At 34.2% G+C, this 19306-nt stretch overlaps 3 protein-coding genes across 3 annotated transcripts; all 3 read left to right on the top strand.

Moving 5' to 3' along the window:
- Positions 1–71: 71 nt before the first annotated feature.
- LOC144849569 (GLIPR1-like protein 1) lies at positions 72–3156 on the top strand. The gene is made up of 9 exons (XM_078706518.1): positions 72–169; positions 309–410; positions 776–997; positions 1251–1351; positions 1554–1648; positions 1871–1900; positions 2002–2100; positions 2271–2384; positions 2820–3156. Exons 1-9 carry the CDS (start codon positions 128–130, stop codon positions 2828–2830), a joined length of 816 nt encoding a protein of 271 aa, XP_078562644.1. The 5' UTR covers positions 72–127; the 3' UTR covers positions 2831–3156.
- A 2847-nt stretch (positions 3157–6003) lies between these two features.
- Positions 6004–11586, top strand: LOC144850029 (cysteine-rich venom protein LEI1-like). Its single transcript, XM_078707193.1, has 8 exons — positions 6004–6132; positions 6541–6642; positions 7181–7414; positions 7998–8095; positions 8627–8721; positions 9010–9039; positions 9491–9580; positions 10613–11586. Exons 1-8 carry the CDS (start codon positions 6076–6078, stop codon positions 10750–10752), a joined length of 846 nt encoding a protein of 281 aa, XP_078563319.1. The 5' UTR covers positions 6004–6075; the 3' UTR covers positions 10753–11586.
- A 644-nt stretch (positions 11587–12230) lies between these two features.
- LOC144849993 (neuronal growth regulator 1-like) lies at positions 12231–19306 on the top strand. Its single transcript, XM_078707141.1, has 7 exons — positions 12231–12335; positions 12899–13237; positions 13576–13848; positions 16082–16223; positions 16543–16709; positions 17026–17046; positions 17340–19306. Exons 1-7 carry the CDS (start codon positions 12287–12289, stop codon positions 17432–17434), a joined length of 1086 nt encoding a protein of 361 aa, XP_078563267.1. The 5' UTR covers positions 12231–12286; the 3' UTR covers positions 17435–19306.

Genomic DNA, 19306 nt, shown 5'->3' with positions numbered 1-19306 from the left:
TTACGTAATACATATTTAATTGGATACAAGACTATATATAAATGTTTCAATTTGAAAGAGTGTGTAGTGTTGTTAAACTAACCTCGTCGGTCGGTAAAGTTTGGATTATTCTGAGGAAGTTGCCAAGATGTTTGTCTTTAAAGTGTTAGTAGTTGCATTGCTTATCGAGGTAAGACTTCTTCCTTTCGTATAAAGTCAGTTCTTCTCTTAAGTACTATATTATGTTAAGAAAGCTAAATTATACATATGTTAATGAGTGTTTATTTTGTTAATTAATGTCAAATTTATTAAAATGATTCTTTTTTCAGAGTTCTACTTGTTACACAGCAGAGGAACAGGATGAGATTGTACATTCTCACAATGAATACCGAAAACATGCAAAGCCTAAAGCAGGAGACATGCGCAGACTGGTAAGTTGTCAGTTCTGCGCTACGGAACAACGTTAGTGACGCTGCGAACTGATACAAAATTGACGCGCGCGTACAAATGCTGTACAATTATTATTACCTGGTCAACATGAGCAAACTCTTGAGGTTGTAAAGACCAGTTTGCTATATAGTATGGTAAACAGAAGAAAACTTTACAACTGGTCTGCACTGTAGCAAACTAAAGTGTATAGTCTAGGCTTTAGAGTTTAATCGCGTGTTGTTGTTAAAGTGTACGTCTTTTCCCTATTTATCGTTAACGCATCCTAAATGTATATCTTACCCTAGACAATTCCTCTGAACGCTTTACCAAGTTCATTAACTGTTGTAGTTTCATTATTCTCTTTTAGGTGTGGGATGACGAAGTAGCTAACATGGCAGAGTATTGGGTGTCAACCTGCCCCACAGATCACAACCCAGATCGTAACAATTATGGTGAGAACATCGCGTTCAGCACTGTACCATTTGAAGGGGACATGCTACTCATTGGAATCGATCGATGGTATGATGAAGTTAAAGACTACAAATATAAAGAGGGTGCATGTACAGGAGTATGCGGTCATTATACACAGGTAAATCATCTTTCTGGTTCTCACACTAAACTGGTTCACACTACTCACATTTGTTTCTTAGACTCACTTGGACGCCACGCAACTACGTAAGCGCAGCCCAAAGTTGACCAATCACAAGCGACAGTTTCATCGCGTCGTCATTGGTCAACTTATGTGCGGTGTGCTTACATCTTTGTGTCTCTATTGGAAACCAGGCTTTAACTAATAATAACTGTATTGTTGTAGCTTACTGAACTTCTCAACTTATTGGCAGGTCGAAGATGCAAGGAGTTTGAAAGTTGGCTGTGCAAGAAATTTGGAGCCATGTGTCAATAACAAATACCCGTATGTGTTCGTATGTAATTACGACCCCGCGTAAGTACTTCTTAATTTGTTTTTTTTTTTCAAAACTCATACCGGTAAATATCCAGTCTCGACGCAAACTGGCACAAAATATGATATAATAAACGGTAATCGTAATCTATCTCAATTGTTATGGTGCCACTAGCTGGAGAAGTGTTTTGAACCTGTTTTTCTCCGAACCATTTTAGTAAAAAGAAACTATTTTTTTCTGTAGGGGTAATATGGTTGGTGAAAAGCCGTACTCAGTCGGAAAACCGTGTAGTCGTTGCCATGATGACGCAAAGTATTGCGATGCCGACGGATTTTGCAGTAAGATTCTTTATTATTCTTAAAACTATATTTAACTTTTTAACGTATATATATTTTGTCAATATCATCACAAGAATCTATGTTGTGAAAATTGGTATGGTGACAATTCAGATATGTTTGCAATTTGTTTAGGCCTAATTTAAATAAATTTTTATTTTTTTATTTTTTTTTTTACAAAATGCAAATATTTACTACATGATATATTTCCTATTTTGTTTACAGGTGACTGCACACCTGGATCAGGAGATTGCGGTAAGATCATCATAATTTCATCCAAATCTTAAATCTTGATTTAGCAAGTAGCCATTGTCGAGTAAGTTAGACTTAATTATTATGCATGTGTCTTTCACCAGAGTGCAAGCGAATTTGTGCAAATGGCGGAACTCTAAATGAAGAAGATTGTTCATGTACGTGTGACACAACCAGCGGATACTGGGGAAGTTTATGTACTGGTAAGTACTCAGAAAGTTTTTTTAGAAAAGAAAATATGCCATGTAAATAAATCTATAAAGTTTTATGAAAATGTGACATGCATTGCGTAACTATTTCTAAATGAACCACGCATAACGTAAGAGTTGAAATGGCGCCATCATTATTATTATATCTCTTATTCGTATTCCAGACAAGTGCGAGAACTCAGCGAGTTGTGATCAGTATCTGACATGGGATAACTCCATTGTGTGCGCTAATGACTATTTCTACCAATCGTGCGCCCTTAAGTGTCAACCAGATTGTCGTAAGTATCGTTAGAGGGGGGGTATGGTAATGTATTAATCCCAGGTAGTCGGTTCTTATGATAAAATGATCTGTTGACTCCTGACATCAAATCAAAATATATTTTTGAATTCAGGCAGACGATATCTAGTAACATGCAAATTAAACATATTAGCTTAAGCTCTTTCTACACTCAAACCTTATGAGGAAAAAAATGTTGTGTGGCCCGGTATATGGACATGATGATGTCATATCACTACCATATTTAAGCATATCACTACCATATTTGGGCACATCACCATTTTGTTAAACTAGTCTGATAGTGTAGACAGAGCTTTACATTTTGTATTTGGTACTTTCTTTCAGATGCTTAGCTTATTATTATATTTTTTATTGAATTGAATTGAACTAATTTATATTAGCGAATACTATAATTTATTATTTTTATATTTTTTAGAAAACTCTTAATACCGGTACTACTTATAACCGACTGAATGTTGCATCAGATACGGACGCCGAAACACAATCCTTAGATTGTAATGTATTTGAGCAAAAAAAATCTTTCTTCGATTTTACTTAGGAATCGATGATTAATAGTAATGTAGGCCCTCTATATTATGTTCTGAGTAATATCAGGAAGCGAATAAAGTAGAGGATTAATGAATATTCATGAATAATTCATGAATAATTCATGATGCATCACTTACCCACGAAAAGAATGTATCAGGAAACGATTACAATTTGAGATATAAGTTACATTAATGTAGTAATAAATACATATTTAGTCAAAGCAACAGTATAGTATTGTTTTGTTTACTACTTTGTTTTTCCAGGGGCAAATTTATTCACGCGAATCGAACTTTCTTTTATCTGCTGATTGGTTGCGAATTTTCCCACATCGTAAAGTAGTTGGAAAAAATATTAATGCACAACCAATCGGAACCCAGGAATGTTCTATTCTAGTGAACAGATTAGTAGTAAAAACAAGGCCATATACATGGCTGCAGTCGCGTGCTCAAATTTGAGTTAGTGTTTACCGACCATCCGACCGACCAACCGACCGACATAGTGAGCTGTAGAGTTGCGTTGCATGCGACTAAAAACAGGCTTTTCTATGCGTAAAGTTACTAGAGACTGAACATAAGGACGACGTAAGCGCAACGTAAGTTATTTGACCAATCACAAGCGATGGATCATCCGAATTATAGCTTGTGATTGGTCAACTTGCTTGCGTTGCATCAGGGAACCAAATACAGTAGCTTAAACATGTATTTTCGGAAACGCTCTCCGTGACATTGATGATGAATAGCTTTTCACATTAAAAAATAAACATAGTTCAACATAATAGCTTAGTTAATATTTAAAAACGCTAGCATTCCGATTGTGTTAAATAAGGCGTAACATTGTTTATCTACTGATTTATGCAAAGAAAAAAGAAACGAACCGGAATATTATGTCTTTGAATGTGGTGTAGCCGATAATCGGATGCTGTATAATTAGCACAGATTTCGCCACTACTCAACGCCGATGTCTCGTTTACAAGAATTTTGTCGCCATGAGCAATGACGTGGCAAATAGCGTAATTTACGCCGTTTAAATGTAACTATATTTGTAATAGGTTGTGGTTTATAAATCGAAATATTTCAGTATGGTGTATTCTTTGGATGATTCATAATATCTATATTTGGATTATTCCACACGTTATATAAAGGGATACTAAATACTACTATACTGAAGATATTAAATAGGCCTACTAACTGTCATTTTATTATATTTAATTTTTTTTAAACGTTTTTAAAATGTATTTTGATAGCGCACGCACACATTAACATTTACGTATTGAAAATATAATTTGTACCGATAATTGTATACAGAATAATCTTTATTGTCTTTCTCAAATATACATAAAAAAAAAATCATAACCAAAGACTCCTGTATCGCCTAGTATAACAATTGCCTACCATGTAAGGTTACGTTAAGGGATACATCGGTGTGAAATAGATGAGATGCTGTATTACCGAATATTCTATGATACTGGGAAAATACTGTATTGTAGTATGTGGAGATACAACACTGAGAATTGAACCAGTGTCAATACTATTACGTCACCTCTGGTCCGGAATACATTTAAAATCAGCCGAGTAACAAATTAGAAAAAGAGTATTACTGTTGGCTAACTGTATTATAACACTCATTTAATCTCAATTGTCTTAATGGGAACAAGAAATCTAAAAGAAATTAAAATTTCATTAAAAAATACAAACATTAAGGTGCTAATTTTTAGGAAATTATCATATGAATAACATTTGTATGCAAATTGCAACAATAACTTCAGTCATCAGAAATGATAAAGAAAGATTTATGCTTTCTGTACCATGAAGAAATTACTTTATGTGTTATTTTCCCTCCTTCTTCAGTCACATTCTCCTCCTCTTTCCTCCTAATTTCCTCCTCCGATTTCATACTGTTATGAAATGTGTGTCTTTAAAATATATCATCCGCCTCGAACTTCCTCCTTATTCATCCTTCCATTCCCCTCCTTATTCCTAATTCCTTATTTATCCTTTTCCGATTTCATTCTCCTCCGATTTCAGAGTGTAATAAATGTGTGTCTTAGTTTAGTCTTATAGGCCTATGTTTATATGTAGGATTTTTGTATCAGGTCAGGTCAGGTCAGTTTAGTTGTACTTTACTATAATTATCATTAATCTTGCGGACCGTGACGTAGACATAACGATCTGTATAAAGAAATGTTTGTTTCGTCCCGCCTTTGAGGTACTGATACAAACACCATCTATAGGCTAATAGTAATGAATACATGGACAACCATATGGTGTTGAGAGGCTTTCTGCCGGCAATAAGAATGAAGACATTTGTCTGTGTCAAAGGTTAACAATTACAAACAACATTTTCTGAAAAGATTGAGTATTATCAAGATACATAAGTAGCCATTGTTTATTATTGTCATTATTATAAAATTATCATTAGCGATCTTCGGTAGAGAAGGTTAAATAGATAGGTAGGCCCTAATGAACGGAAAGATGTAAAACGAAAAATAAATCTGGCCATACTTATAAGTACTGTATAACACACCGTTCCTTTCACAATCGAAACGCCAAGATTGGAGAATGTACACCCACAACACTAACACCCCCACCCCACACAAACACGCTATTTCTAACTTTGGTTTCATTCCCCACAACCACCATCACGGTGATTCTTTTGTATGGCTCTGCATAATAACCACATTAGAAAGGTGAGTATAATGACAGATGAAAACTTATTCAAACTGGACATTTAAAATTTAAAATTAAGATAAATTACATAAATTACGAAATGATCAAATTAGGTAGGCTATAATTACAAAAAGGCCTGGAAATCGCGCCTTATATCAACATAATATCATGAAATCGTAAAGCGAGAACACGAAATGATGTTGTTTATTTCTACGCTCCGTTAGAAACGTTTCTCCATTAAGTTCTAGTAAGAATTAAGCACAGCCTCATTGCGGTTCTTCTAACTTAATGTGGTGTAAACTTATTAAGGAGAACCATTCATGTGTTTAGTTGTTAAAACTTAATGATATCATTTATTTTATAATATGTCATACAATATCGATCATGATTTACACGTGCCTATAAATGGTAAAATCGTGAACGGAGGTCCACTTTTGTTTCAATTTTATTTTGCGGTGGACGGGTATAGAGTTTAGAATGGCTTCAGCTTCATCGGCTTGGCTAGTGTGTGTTCTTGCTATATGGTGTATACAGGTACGTCAAATTATTATAAATCATTTTAATCTAATATTATATATAATTTATACAGTATAACGAAATATCTTTTTATAACGTATATCATCATATCTGGCGTTTACAGATTTTAGCCGTTAATTTTGTGTATCTATCTAGACGACAAACACTAACAATAAAACAACAGAAGACTGTATGTGTTAGTTACCTATTATCGCTTCCCAAATGTTAGAGCCACAGTATAAGCTTTGAACGTGTTCGTATTCAGTAAACAAGATTGAAATAATCGCCTAATAATCTTATTTTTTTATATTGTTTTGTACGAAATTTAATCATCTTTTGTTTAAAATTTAACTGTAAATATGTAATTTGGTAATTATCTATCGTTTAGATCTTTTAAAAGAATAGCATTTTGTCTGTTTTAACTAGAATTGTTGTGGGTTAACACCAGTGGAAAAGGCAAGAGCACTAAAGACCCATAATATATTCAGAGCCAATGTAAAGCCAAAAGCAGCCAACATGAGGATACTTGTAAGTATAGGGCTAATCACATTTAGACTTAAGTTTGGTTTCCACTAAGACGCCGTGCAAGGACGAAGCGCAACGCAAGGGATTGACCAATTACAGGCGACAGATCGGATAATCAAACGCGCGCTTGTGTTTGGTCAAACTACTTATGCTTCGTTCCAAGAGACGCAACACAAGGACGTAACGCAACGTAAGTGAGTTGACCAATCAAACTGTCGCTTGTCATTAGTCAACACGCCTGCGTTGCGTTTACGTTCTTGCGTTGCGTCCTAGTGGGAACCAAGCTTTACGTTACGCCTACGTTGTTGCGTTGCGTACTGTGAGAACCAATCATAAGCGATAATTCGTTGCGTTTATACGTCATAAATAAGTTTCGTTACCGGTATGTCGAGGGGAAAATGCGGACGTTGGCATGGTTTGGTTTTATCATATCATTTGAATGTTAGAGGTGTAATCCACTTTGAGCAAAACTTACTATATACTTACATGACTTGGTTCTGGATAGTAGAAATATCTCATGTCGTTTTGTTCTTCAAAACAGGTATGGGATAAGAAAGCCGAAGCTGTAGCCCAAGAATGGGCTGACAATTGTAACCAGTTCCATCGATCCAATCTTGGGGATCTTGGTATGGGCGAAAACCTTGCATTTAGCTCGAGGCCGTATGTTGGCAAACAGTTGGATTCTGGTATTCGCTTATGGTTCGATGAGGTTAAAGATTACAATTACGCCACGGGTAGTTGTAGAAGCGGTGCCGTGTGCGGTCATTATACACAGGTTGGTAATTGAGCAAGTATACACCATGGAGGTATAAAATATTTATATGTTTCGAGCTCCCTCCTTTTATTTTATACCTACATGCCTTTACAGTTCCATAGTACAGTAGATCATGATATACCTCCATGGGTAGATTATTATTTATCACATTTTTAAAACATGACATTTTATACAAAAATTATTTTTTACTATCATGACTTACCCCCATATTTCTCATCCTGATATTGAAATTAAAATAAATAATATAGTAGGCCTACGGTGCTCAGAAACTACTGAGCGAAATGTAGCAACCGACAGATTTATATTTCCGCCCATATTGAAGATACAAATAATTCGAGATTTTGATAAGCTTTTGTGACGACAACAATATATAGATAGATACCTGTTGGTAGGCCTATATAGTTTGAAGAAAATGAGAAGGTTAACATGAATATCGCGGACGTTGCCGTGCACATAAATTTGCAAACAAACAAAGGAAATATTTATTGGCAAATTCTTTGCAAGCATTTTGCCAAGTATGCCTACAATAATTATTAGTTATATTAATTGCGAGGGCTTGATAGTATATTTTTTGACTGAATAGGTTGTTGATACAAGAAGTTTAGCGGTTGGATGTGCAACCAACAGAAAGAAATGTTCGAAGGGATTCCCATACATGTTTGTCTGCAACTACTCACCTCCGTAAGTTACAGTACGACAGACCGACAGACAGACGGGCGTATAAAGTGAATGAATATAATTTTCTAAAATGAATTATAATATTTTAAATGGTCTATGGTCACTATGACGTAACGCGACGTGACGCAAATTCAAGAACGTAGACGCAAGGTAATCGTTGGCCAATGACAATCCATCGCTAGTGATTGGTCAAATCACTTAAGTTGCAATTATATCCTTTCATTCATTCCTATACATTTATTTATCAACAGTTTAAGATAATTTAAACATAAATTGATTAATCAAAACAAGATAAATAAACTGTTTATTGGGCCACAAAGTAGAAGGCTTAGCAAAGTCTCGCGAGGACCCTATGACATAAATGAAAAATAACAATAAAGGATAATGCGTAATGCAACGTCAAACGTACGTACCTCTAGTTGGAACCAAGCTTAGGAGGAGGAGGAGGATGCGGAATTGATTTACGAATTTCTTGTTCAAATATTAAAACAGTTTTCTTTAGTTTTTAACTTTTTATTTAACGTTATGTTATAGAGGTAATTATAATGGAGAAAAGCCGTATGAAGCTGGGCTACCTTGCTCCGGATGTCAAAGTGACACTAGATATTGTAAGGCGGGATTATTTTGCAGTAAGTTGCCACTTTGTTTGCCTTATGATGCAACGACGTAGGCGTAACGTAAACGAGTTGACCAATGGACATACGTTGTGATTGGTCAAATTGCTAACGATGCGTCTATATGCTGCATCCAAAAAGCTTTAGCTGGGGAACTGGGTGGGAATGTATAAAACAGTGACAAATATAAATGTAATTAATGAAAATCTGATTTGCTTCAACAACAATGTACAGTGGACTTTATTTCCATTAAATTTAAACTATCTATTGCAAGCTGTAATCATTATTTTATTTTCCACATAGGTGATTGCAAGCCTGGCAGTTCCGGATGTGGTAAGTTGCACACAAAATACCAAAATCCCGTAGGCCTACCTTTCAGTATCAAGCCTTAATCCCGTAGGCCTACCCTTCAGTATCAAGCCTTAATCCCGTAGGCATACCCTTCAGTATCAAGCCTTAATCCCGTAGGCCTACCCTTCAGTATCAAGCCTTACTAAACGCGCGCCATATAATTTTGCACAAATAATTTGACCAATCACAAGCAACAGTTTTGGGATGAGCCGTCACTAACGTTTAATGTTCGTCTTGCGTTCCCACGCAACGCAAGTGAGTTGACCAATCACACGCTGCATAAGATAGACGGTCCTTCGCTTCTGATTGGTCAAATTGCCTGTGTTGCGTTGCATCGAAGTGGGGATCAGCGACAAATTCCTTATCTTAATGAATTGCTATTTTTAGGATATAACAATTCTAAAATTATGTTTTAAAATTCAATTCCCAAAAGATTGTAGAATTAACTGTGGCAAAGGAAATGCGAAAAACCCTAAAGCCTGCTCCTGTAAATGCAGAGGCTCATGGGGAGCAGCATGCCAAAGTAAGTATTTTAGTCGTTTTACCTTTTTATATACCGGTTCGTCCCGCTTTGATTTCACCTTTTATTATATAATTGTTCATGATTATAAATATATAGTAGGCCTATGTATGCTATAACAAACATGTGTAATACTGTACTGCACTGTACAGTATATACTGTATAATTATTCATTTTTTAACCAATGTATATAGACACATTATGCATTGATGCGTACTAAACATCTCTGCTCCATGTTCACTCCAAATTCTTCAATTCATTATCATCATACCCGTATTTGTTCAAAATTAAATATTCCAACCCATAAAACCAACCACTTTCAACACAACATTAGGTATTCCGGACCCACTTTTTGGAACGATCTGCCACTCCCCATCTTAAACTCTGTTTCTAGCAAATCATTTTTATCTAAACTTAAAAGTCACCTTATTTCCAAATATTAACTTTTCCTCGGTCAATTTTATTTTTTATTTTTTATTTATATTTTTTTTAAAATTTTCATTGTCTGTGTCTGTAATAGGTACGTCCTCCACAAGATGTGTTTTTCATCTTTCTGGGCGTGTACCTTCTTCTTTCGAAATTTTGTTTACATATATATTGTTCATTGAAATCTGTTTTGTATATGAAAGGAGAAAATAAATGTTGCTTTGAATTGAATTGAATTGAAAAAAGACGTGATATCCTTTCCTAAGGCTTGGTTTAGGACGCACGCAACGACGTACGCAACGACGCACGCAACGACGCACGCAACGACGCACGCAACGACGCAAGAACCTTAGCGCAACGTAAGTGATTTTACCAATCACATCATGCAATATGGATTATTCGATCCGTCGCTTGTTATTGGTCAACTCGCTTGCGTTGCGTTTACGTCGTTGCGTTAGTCCACCCGTCGGAATTTTTATCTGGAAATGAGCTCAAGTATTATACGTATGAAACGCCACATGTGCCAAAATATTTGCTACTGTTAATTCTAGAACCTAGTCATTGCGTTGCGCCGATTCGTTTTATATGTTATCTACATTTCTCTTATAGAAAAATGTGTGAATGGACCAGCTTGCACCGGCAAAGGCTATGACAAATGGCGAGACCAAGATGTGTGTCCACATCCATTCTTTGCCGAAGCCTGTGCGGCAAAATGTCAACAATCTTGCAAGGCAAGGAAGAAAAATTAACCATAACTTTTTAAATTCGCAATTCAATCTAAGTGTGCGTTTACATGATGTTGATAATACTTTTACTGACCCAATTTGGAAATAATTTCTTTTTGTGAGTCACTAGAGACAGAATACATTCAAAACATTTAATGGTAGGTCTAATAAACACGCACATGATAAGTTGTAGCTTAAAGGTAACATACCATTGGTTTAAAAAGAAAAAAAAAAGACAAGAAAGTTTTCAACACATTTATATAATTGATGGTTTCAAAGGTTAGTTACACAATATATTATTATACATTGTTTGTGGTTATTCACTACGCTCTTGTGGGCCTAACATGGCGACGATGTAACTAGAAAAAACACAACACAACTGTCAGTAACTGTCAGCCTTGTTATTGCTATAGTTATTAGAAGGTAGTGTCAACGCATGCGTAGTTTTTTCTGTACTAATCAAAACAAAATGGTCCGACAATAAGCCCACCTAAGTTTAGGTGTGCGATTACTCAGGCCTCCTACTTAAACTTTATTCCTATTTTTGGACGCAACGCAAGTGAGTTGTTGACTCCAATCACACAGCGCGACGGTTCAGCGGCGCGGATGACTCGTCTAATCGTTGCACCTGCGTGGCGCGCTTACGTCATCAGTTCTGCGTTTGGCCATCAATGCGATGAACTTTACAATTTCTATCATTTTGTTTTGATTTCCACAGTATAATTAGTTCAAGTTTTGAATAGATATAATAAAATCGATTAGAAATGTTAGTATGTTTGCTTACTTAATTAAGATTGATATTCATCCTGTGTATTAGTACATGTATTATATTAAATGAATTAACAATTTTTGTTTTAATTTTCATTACGATTTTTTTCAATTACAATTATCATGAATATTATAGCCAGGATTTTTAATGAGGCCTTCTTTTTGTCCTAAAAAATGAGCAAGTGCAAACAACTGAAGATAACAAAATACATTTAGGCCTAGTAGATGAAAAGATGAAAGTACATTGTCTGCTGACTTGGTATAGGATTGGACCAAGTGGGGAAAATGGTTATGGTTAGAATCCTACGATTGTAAAGATCATCCTATAGAATAGGTCATCCTATCCTTTAGTTAGAGAATGTAACATCGAAAGAAATGCACGGGTGGCGAGGTGCAGTAACTGCACTCCCTCCCCTCTACACCTCTCCCTCACCAGGTACCCATCCGATATATCCATGAGGGTCTTAATCTCTGTCTACACTATCAAACTTTTTATAAAAAAGATAGATAAAAAATGTGTGTTGTGCCCAAATATGGTAGTGATATGCACAAATATGGTAGTGATATGACATCATCATATGGGCACATCACATTTTTTTGTCGCATAAAGTTTGATAGTGTAGACATAACATTAACAGAGCCTGCTTAGAAGTTAGTTAAGTAAACATTCCAGAGGGCGCTGTCTGACCGTTACTTTAGTTTAGTTTTAGTGCTTACCTTGGTGCTTACCTCTTCCTTCGATCGCGGTGTTGTTGTGTATCATCACAAAATTCGAATAAAAACCTACGAAATGAAGCTGATACTGTTGTTAATTACGGTAATTGTACTCTTCAAGTCAGGTAAGTAATATCAAATAATTTAATTGTATAAAGACCTTCCTTATTTTGTTCGAAATGGATGGATACTCTCTTTGCACACCCTCTCCCTAGCAGCTAGGCTAGGCTAGACACAACAAACTCGTCGCGTAACCAGCAGTATGTACTTGTTGGACTAGGCCTAGCTTGTGAACGCGTACGACGCCCACTAGGCCTAGCTAGAGGCTTGCCGTGACTAGGCCTGGGCTTTATACATAGGGCTAAATAGTGACACACCAACAGTCAGTAGGCCCCAAGTAGGTAGGCCTAATAGACGTATGTACTAGTCCCCACAAACACAACCACTGTCGTCACACACAGCCACTGTGCAATTAATCAGAGACTAAATATCATGCATGCATGCAATAGCATGCGCACAAACCCTGCTTGTTTTGATCCTTAAGGATCGTTAAGCAGTATTCCGAAAGAAGAAGAAGAAGGCCTAGTTTAGTTTCTGACAAATTAATTAATTAGCCTATCTCAGTATCTCTCTGAGATGAGCTGTTGTACACAAAACACAAAATCTATTTTTTCCACTTTATTTGTAGGAACAAATGGTTTATCTATTATCAAAATCCAAGACCAATACGTAGACAATGGTGATACCTTTTATTTGTCATGTATCGCCAGCGGAGCATCAGTTGGAGCGAATATGGGTTGGATTCAAAGGACCATCGACGGGATAAGTATAGGCGCCACATTCAACGACCAAATATTAGTACCGCAGCTTAGAAACCGTTACTCTATTAGAAACACTGGTTCGTCAACTCGGGAACACATACTCACAATAAGAAATGCACAACTGGATGATGCGGGCGAGTGGACATGCACTGCTTATCCGGAATCTGGTCAAATAGACACCATGTCGACTAAAGTAACCGTTCTTAGTAAGTACACTCAATATATGGTGTCAACCTCTCTTTCTCCAAGCAAATATTTGTACAGGCTCTGTTTATGAATTACCGTATTTTTTCGTTGTCGGGGTGTTTACTCAAATAAATACAGCAATGATTTTGTTACAATTCTTTAGCACAGTTGTACTGTAATGATTTAAATGTATGCACAGTAAAATCATAATCCAAGTTTGAACTATTTATAGTAACTAATACATTTGATTTTGTGTACAAAATGTAATGTAGATTTCAATACAAAAATTGTGTTGAATCGCCTTTATTTTGCATATTGAAATGTTACAATATATTGCATTTTGTTGTTGTCTCAATAGCGCCACCAGAAATAACGACAATCTCCTCTCCACCTGTTGATTTGCGGCTTGGTCTCAACTACACTTTGCAGTGTAACGCAACAGGGAGCCCGATGCCAATCATCAAGTGGCGGCGTGTCAACCCTCAATATCTGCCCAACTACATACCGTTTTCAGTTGGATACCTCTACAACCTAACTAGAGTTACAGCCAATCACAGAGGTCTGTATGAGTGTATTGCGTCAAACGGTATCGGGAAAGCTGCTCGTGAATCGGTCAAAATTACTTTTTCTTGTAAGTATAATTTTAAATGATTTTCGCTATTAACATTTTAATTAGTTGGTCATGTTGGTGACTTTGTGTTCTCCAAAAATCATGTCCAGCAAATTGTACAGTATATCAAATTTACAAATATAGCCTTTGACTTCTTTTGGTCTATGTTTTTAATGGCTAGGCCTAACCTACCACTACTAGATATATTTTATGTATAATTTTCTTATATTTTGTAATACCGGTTAGATCCAATTTAGTCTAGCAAATTTTACTGGCAAAACCTATTTCAGTAGAACACTGGGTGACTGGTACTACAGTTTTTATTACCTTACCTGTTTCAACATTAAGCTGAATAAGTGTTTAATCAATGCATTCACTGTGAACCTTAACACACATCAATATTTGAATAAACTATGTTAATTTAAATATTGCTAGCAAGCATTGTATTATTAGCATGGTTATAGCTCCATGAAGTTTTTTTCATTTCATTTATTCATTTAGCATCTATTCAACAATACATTTAAAATACATAACAAAGAAAAAAACAAACAATTGGAATATTAAAATTGATTAAAACCAAAGTGAATGGATGCAAGGACGACCCATAAAATCAACATGTCAATTTATTTCCAATGGGATCCATTGCAAGAGAAATCGGAGATGTTAAAGTGAACAAGGATCATAAGAAGGACATATGGAAATGTGAAAGACATAATAAAAAATCACATATAAAATGTTAAAAAGGTAATATAAAAAATGTACAATAAAAATATATATATAAAAAAGTGAAGAGCAACAATATCATAAAACCGGAAAATATAAAATCAGATAGGAATATCAACGATGAGATTCTTTCTTAATTTAATTTTTAAAATAGATTGATTATTGATGGATTTTAGATCATTGGGAAGAGCATTCCAGTCCTTGAAGTCAATTTACTGTACCTATATATTTAGGTTAGGTTGTAAAATCATGATTTCTGTGAGACTGTAGTGTAGATTCTAGCTTCTTTTATCTGATTAACTTGATACACATTTTCTACAGTGGTTTCAAAATATTTGAAAATAGTTGGTTGCATGATGTATTGAATTTTGAAGGCCAAAATTTATAGATACAGATTTGGAAATATTTAGATTAAAAAAAAAAAATTTACTGATGTTTCATACCAGATTCAACAATTGTTTTTTTTTTGTTGTTATTAAATGGTTAAATGGTTTTTGACCATTTTTTAACAACCATTAGTAATACTTTAATTGAATTCGTAATCTTTATTTTTAATTGTGTTCGAAAATCTAATATTCTCTGAACCTACTGTTTGAGCTATTTTAAATATAGCTTAAATATTTTTAGCAGGCACTGTTTGACTTACAGAGCTGTTTACTCTGATAAGTACAACACTGTGATGAATTGTGAATTGCCTATAACAATTCTATGAGTCATACGTCATATACAAATAAAAGTAAAATTGAAAAATATAATAACAATAGCACAGGTCACACCACCTCATCTAGGCTTTGAATACAAACACATTTTAGATTATTCCATTTCTAAAATAGGGGTGCTATTTTACCAGAATTATTTAATTTTCTTTATTAAATGTCTTTAGATTTATGTATTTATTTTATTTTTTCTTAAACACTATGTGTACTTGTTTTTGTGTATTTTCATTCTTATTTAGTTTATTTTCTACTAGTACTAGTAGTAATAGTTTACTCTCCCACTGTGTGACCTGACCCGAGTCATGTTGCGTTGGTGAAGCTTTCTGTTATTTGATACTCGTACTATGTATTCATGTTGGGCTTAGGAATGTGTGTGAAATATGTCTCTTTTTTATTTTATACACACTATCTTTAATTTCTTTAAAATTTGAAAATAAGTTTGAAAGTTAAACTACTAACACTAGATATTAATTTATAATTATATTATAATTTATTAAATTTAATTATAATATTGTTATTATACATCTCTTCTTTATTTTATTTTATTTTTTTTAAATGAGTAAACACTAGTTAAAGCAAAAGGAACTAAAATTAAGAATATTTTGACGTTTCGGTTATTTAGCTAAAACCATCTTCTGGAGTATCCTTTCTACCACAGTATGTATTTGATCCTACTCTAAATATTTCTTATTTCCAATTCCAGAGAATATTACATTTTATTATCTAATTTTTATTTACAGTTTTTGTTGAATATTATTTATACACCACAGCCTAAGGGGACATAGATTATCTAAAGAGGAATGTTTTTCTTTTAGACAAGCCAGAGGTGAAAGCAGTGAGGGAAGAGCTTGTTCTACCCAAGAATGAGGCTGGTAACATTAGTTGTTCTTGTGAGGCCTTCCCAAAGGTCACCAGAGAAAGTGATGTCAGGTGGTACAAGGGCTCACAACTCATTTCGTATGTATATTCAATTCTACTACTGTGTATAACCATAGAGAGAACGATACTAATAACATCTTTAGTCTGATGTTTTGACTTACATTGACAGTAATGTACTCAATGATCAGGACACTGAGGACACAATACAATTAATTACTTATTTTTACACGCAAAGTTTTCACAATGTACATTCGGTAAAATTATGTCAGACTAGGGCACTCGCCGACACAAAATAATTTGTAATTATCACCCAACACAATCTTAATATGTATTGTGGAGGGGACCGATATAAAAATTATTTTTTTTTATTATTAATTTTGTTTATATTTACGATTAGTTCCAGTGATACTCAGAACTATTTGATGGACGTGGTAGATGATAGAGAAAGTGACCGTACCGTAGCTATCTTGACCATACGTAATGTGACCAGTACAAGAGGAGGGGAATATAGATGTCGATTTAGGAATCAACAAGGTGAAACAGAAAGATCCCTCTCTGTGACAGGTGAGAAACAAACTTACCAGACAGGGCCTTGCGTTTGGTTGTTGTAGTCATTCTAACAAAACCCAAGTGTACAGTACAGACAAGATGAATTGCGACTCCCAAGCGTATGCAATATTAATCCTGACTTGTTTTACTCTGGACTTACGATAGATTTGATTTAGTACTACAGTACATAACCCAATGTAACCATATGGGCCAGTTGTTTGGCCAATATGTGCTAGTGCAATCAAATGTAAAAAGAATAACATCTTAAAAAGTTCCAAAATATCTTGATAATCAATTCAACTAATCTTGATTTTTAAAATTTGCTTTTTAGTTGGAGCAATTGCTGATCGATGTAAGTAACAAACTTTATGCACTTTTGTGAATTAGTATTATTGTAGCATTTCCTCTCTTCACCCAGGTGTACAAATGGGTACCTGGTAAGGTAAAGACAAAACTTTGCGCTGATTACTAGCTGTATTATGGGAGTACTATGTTTCCATACGCATTTGATCCAAAATGACCGGAGTAATAATATACAGTATACAGCGCTTTATAAACCCAGAATATCATAGTATATTAATAACGCCCTTAGAGCACAAATTGCATATTATTATATTATCTGTACATTAATATTTGTTTGTTTAGATGCTGGCAAGGTGCCATCTGGAGCGTCCACCATCACCCCATCAATCATCATCTCAACTGTCTTCATGATTTTTATGGCTACTTGTTTTCATTAATATCATTCTTCATTTTAATACTAAGTGTCTTAAAGCGTACATAAAAGCTAAGCGAGCAAATCAAATACTTGCAGTGTGTTCATTAGGACATTCATTACGACACTCGTAAACAAATCTATGGTTATAAAGCACTCAGAAATACACATATGGTTATAATGCACTCCGAAAAAAACATATGGTTATTTAATTCACTTAGAAACAAATATCTGGTTATAATGCACTCATAAACAAACATGGTTACAATGCACTCGGAAAAAAATATATTTGAACACAATTATCTGCAATTAGGTAATCGACATGGATCTTGGTAGGATTCGAACCCACTCTTTACTGTACTTTTCCGTTCATTTTCAAATTAATTTGTAGTTAATCCTGAAAAAGATTTCATATCAACACAAAGTGCCTAATGTCCACTTACCTGGATAAGTAAACTTATGCCTTTTATGTTATCTGTGTAATTGACACACTGTGTGTACATATTGAGTAATGTCAGGTAGCTAGTAACTAAAAACATTAATCATGCCAAAAAGGGTTTTTTTTTAAATAAAAATATCGGTTTTTTATATAAGCACATTTTGTATAGATGAATCACTAACAGGTTAACCATCTATTTTTACACATTTTTATATATATGTTTGCTTTGGTATTTGTGATTTAAAATGTTTGTTTAATAGTTTTTGGTAAGAAGTCAGATGAAACATCTTATATCATTTAATAATATACATTCCAAATGTAAAACAGATTTGAGGTAGGAAAAATGAAAGCGATTGAAAAATAATGATTTCACTTAAAAAAATAAAACGTTTAAATTTAACAAAAAAAAACTGATAGACAATGGACTTCCGGTTGCCTGTTTTTTATTTAATTATTCATTTATTAACAAATTGTATTAAGATTTGACTTAATTAAGTAACTGATAAAAACACACATTCCTCTAATGAATAATCATGAACTAATGAATAAACATTAACAGGAATAATAAATAACAAAGAAAATAATCAATAAGAAATTGGTAAAACTTCCGGTTTAATAATAAATAACAGATAAACATAACACTATATATTTTTTAAATGATTATGTAAAGTTCAGTATAAATACAGAACGAATTGAGGACTGATATTTAAAACCAGAACTTATTTCATCATATTAAAACAAACAAAATGTATGTTATTGCAGTAAAATGTAGTTACTGCAGTAATGTTGAGATGATCACCTTAAGAAGTTCAGCAGCACAACTTGCTTTGTTTTGTTAGACACTTTTAAGATACTTTTTAGTTGTATATATTTACTTTTTAGTTTAGTTGTATATATTTCATGTTTATGTAGTCACCATATTTTTATACTGTATAGTGTGGGTAGAGGCTGATGTTGGGATTCTAGTAACAGGGTTTATGTAGTGCAAATAGTAGTTAGTATTTAGAAGGGTAAATAGACATTGCAATAATATAATATACCTTGATATTCTAAACATTAAACAGTTTTTACCCGTTTCCCAGTGCTGTATCTCCACATACTATCTATTTCTGAAGTATCATAGGAACATTTGGTAATACAGCATCTCATTTATATCACATGTGGTGCCTGTATCATGTAAGGTTAGGTTAAACTAGATACATGTGAAACACATGTGATGTTGTATTCCTATGATACCTCGGAAATAGATACCGTACCGAGAATCGGCTGATATTTTATACTTTTTTTCTGATCAAGTTGACATTCATTGTGAACTTTAAAAGGTTTCATAACAATTTTTTTCAGCTGTATATGTACATTGTTAATTGTTTGCGAAAGCCAAATTTTTAGTGATTTCAATAAGAAATATCATGTAGAGTATTGTTGTTTTGCTAGAACATTAAATGTGTTTTAAAAGAA

Source organism: Antedon bifida, chromosome 8 (genome assembly GCF_963402885.1).
Source record: "Antedon bifida chromosome 8, ecAntBifi1.1, whole genome shotgun sequence".
Classification (NCBI taxonomy): Eukaryota; Metazoa; Echinodermata; class Crinoidea; order Comatulida; family Antedonidae; genus Antedon; species Antedon bifida.
The sequence above is the reverse complement of the archived record's forward strand: the minus strand, read 5'-3'. Positions and strand labels throughout refer to the sequence as shown.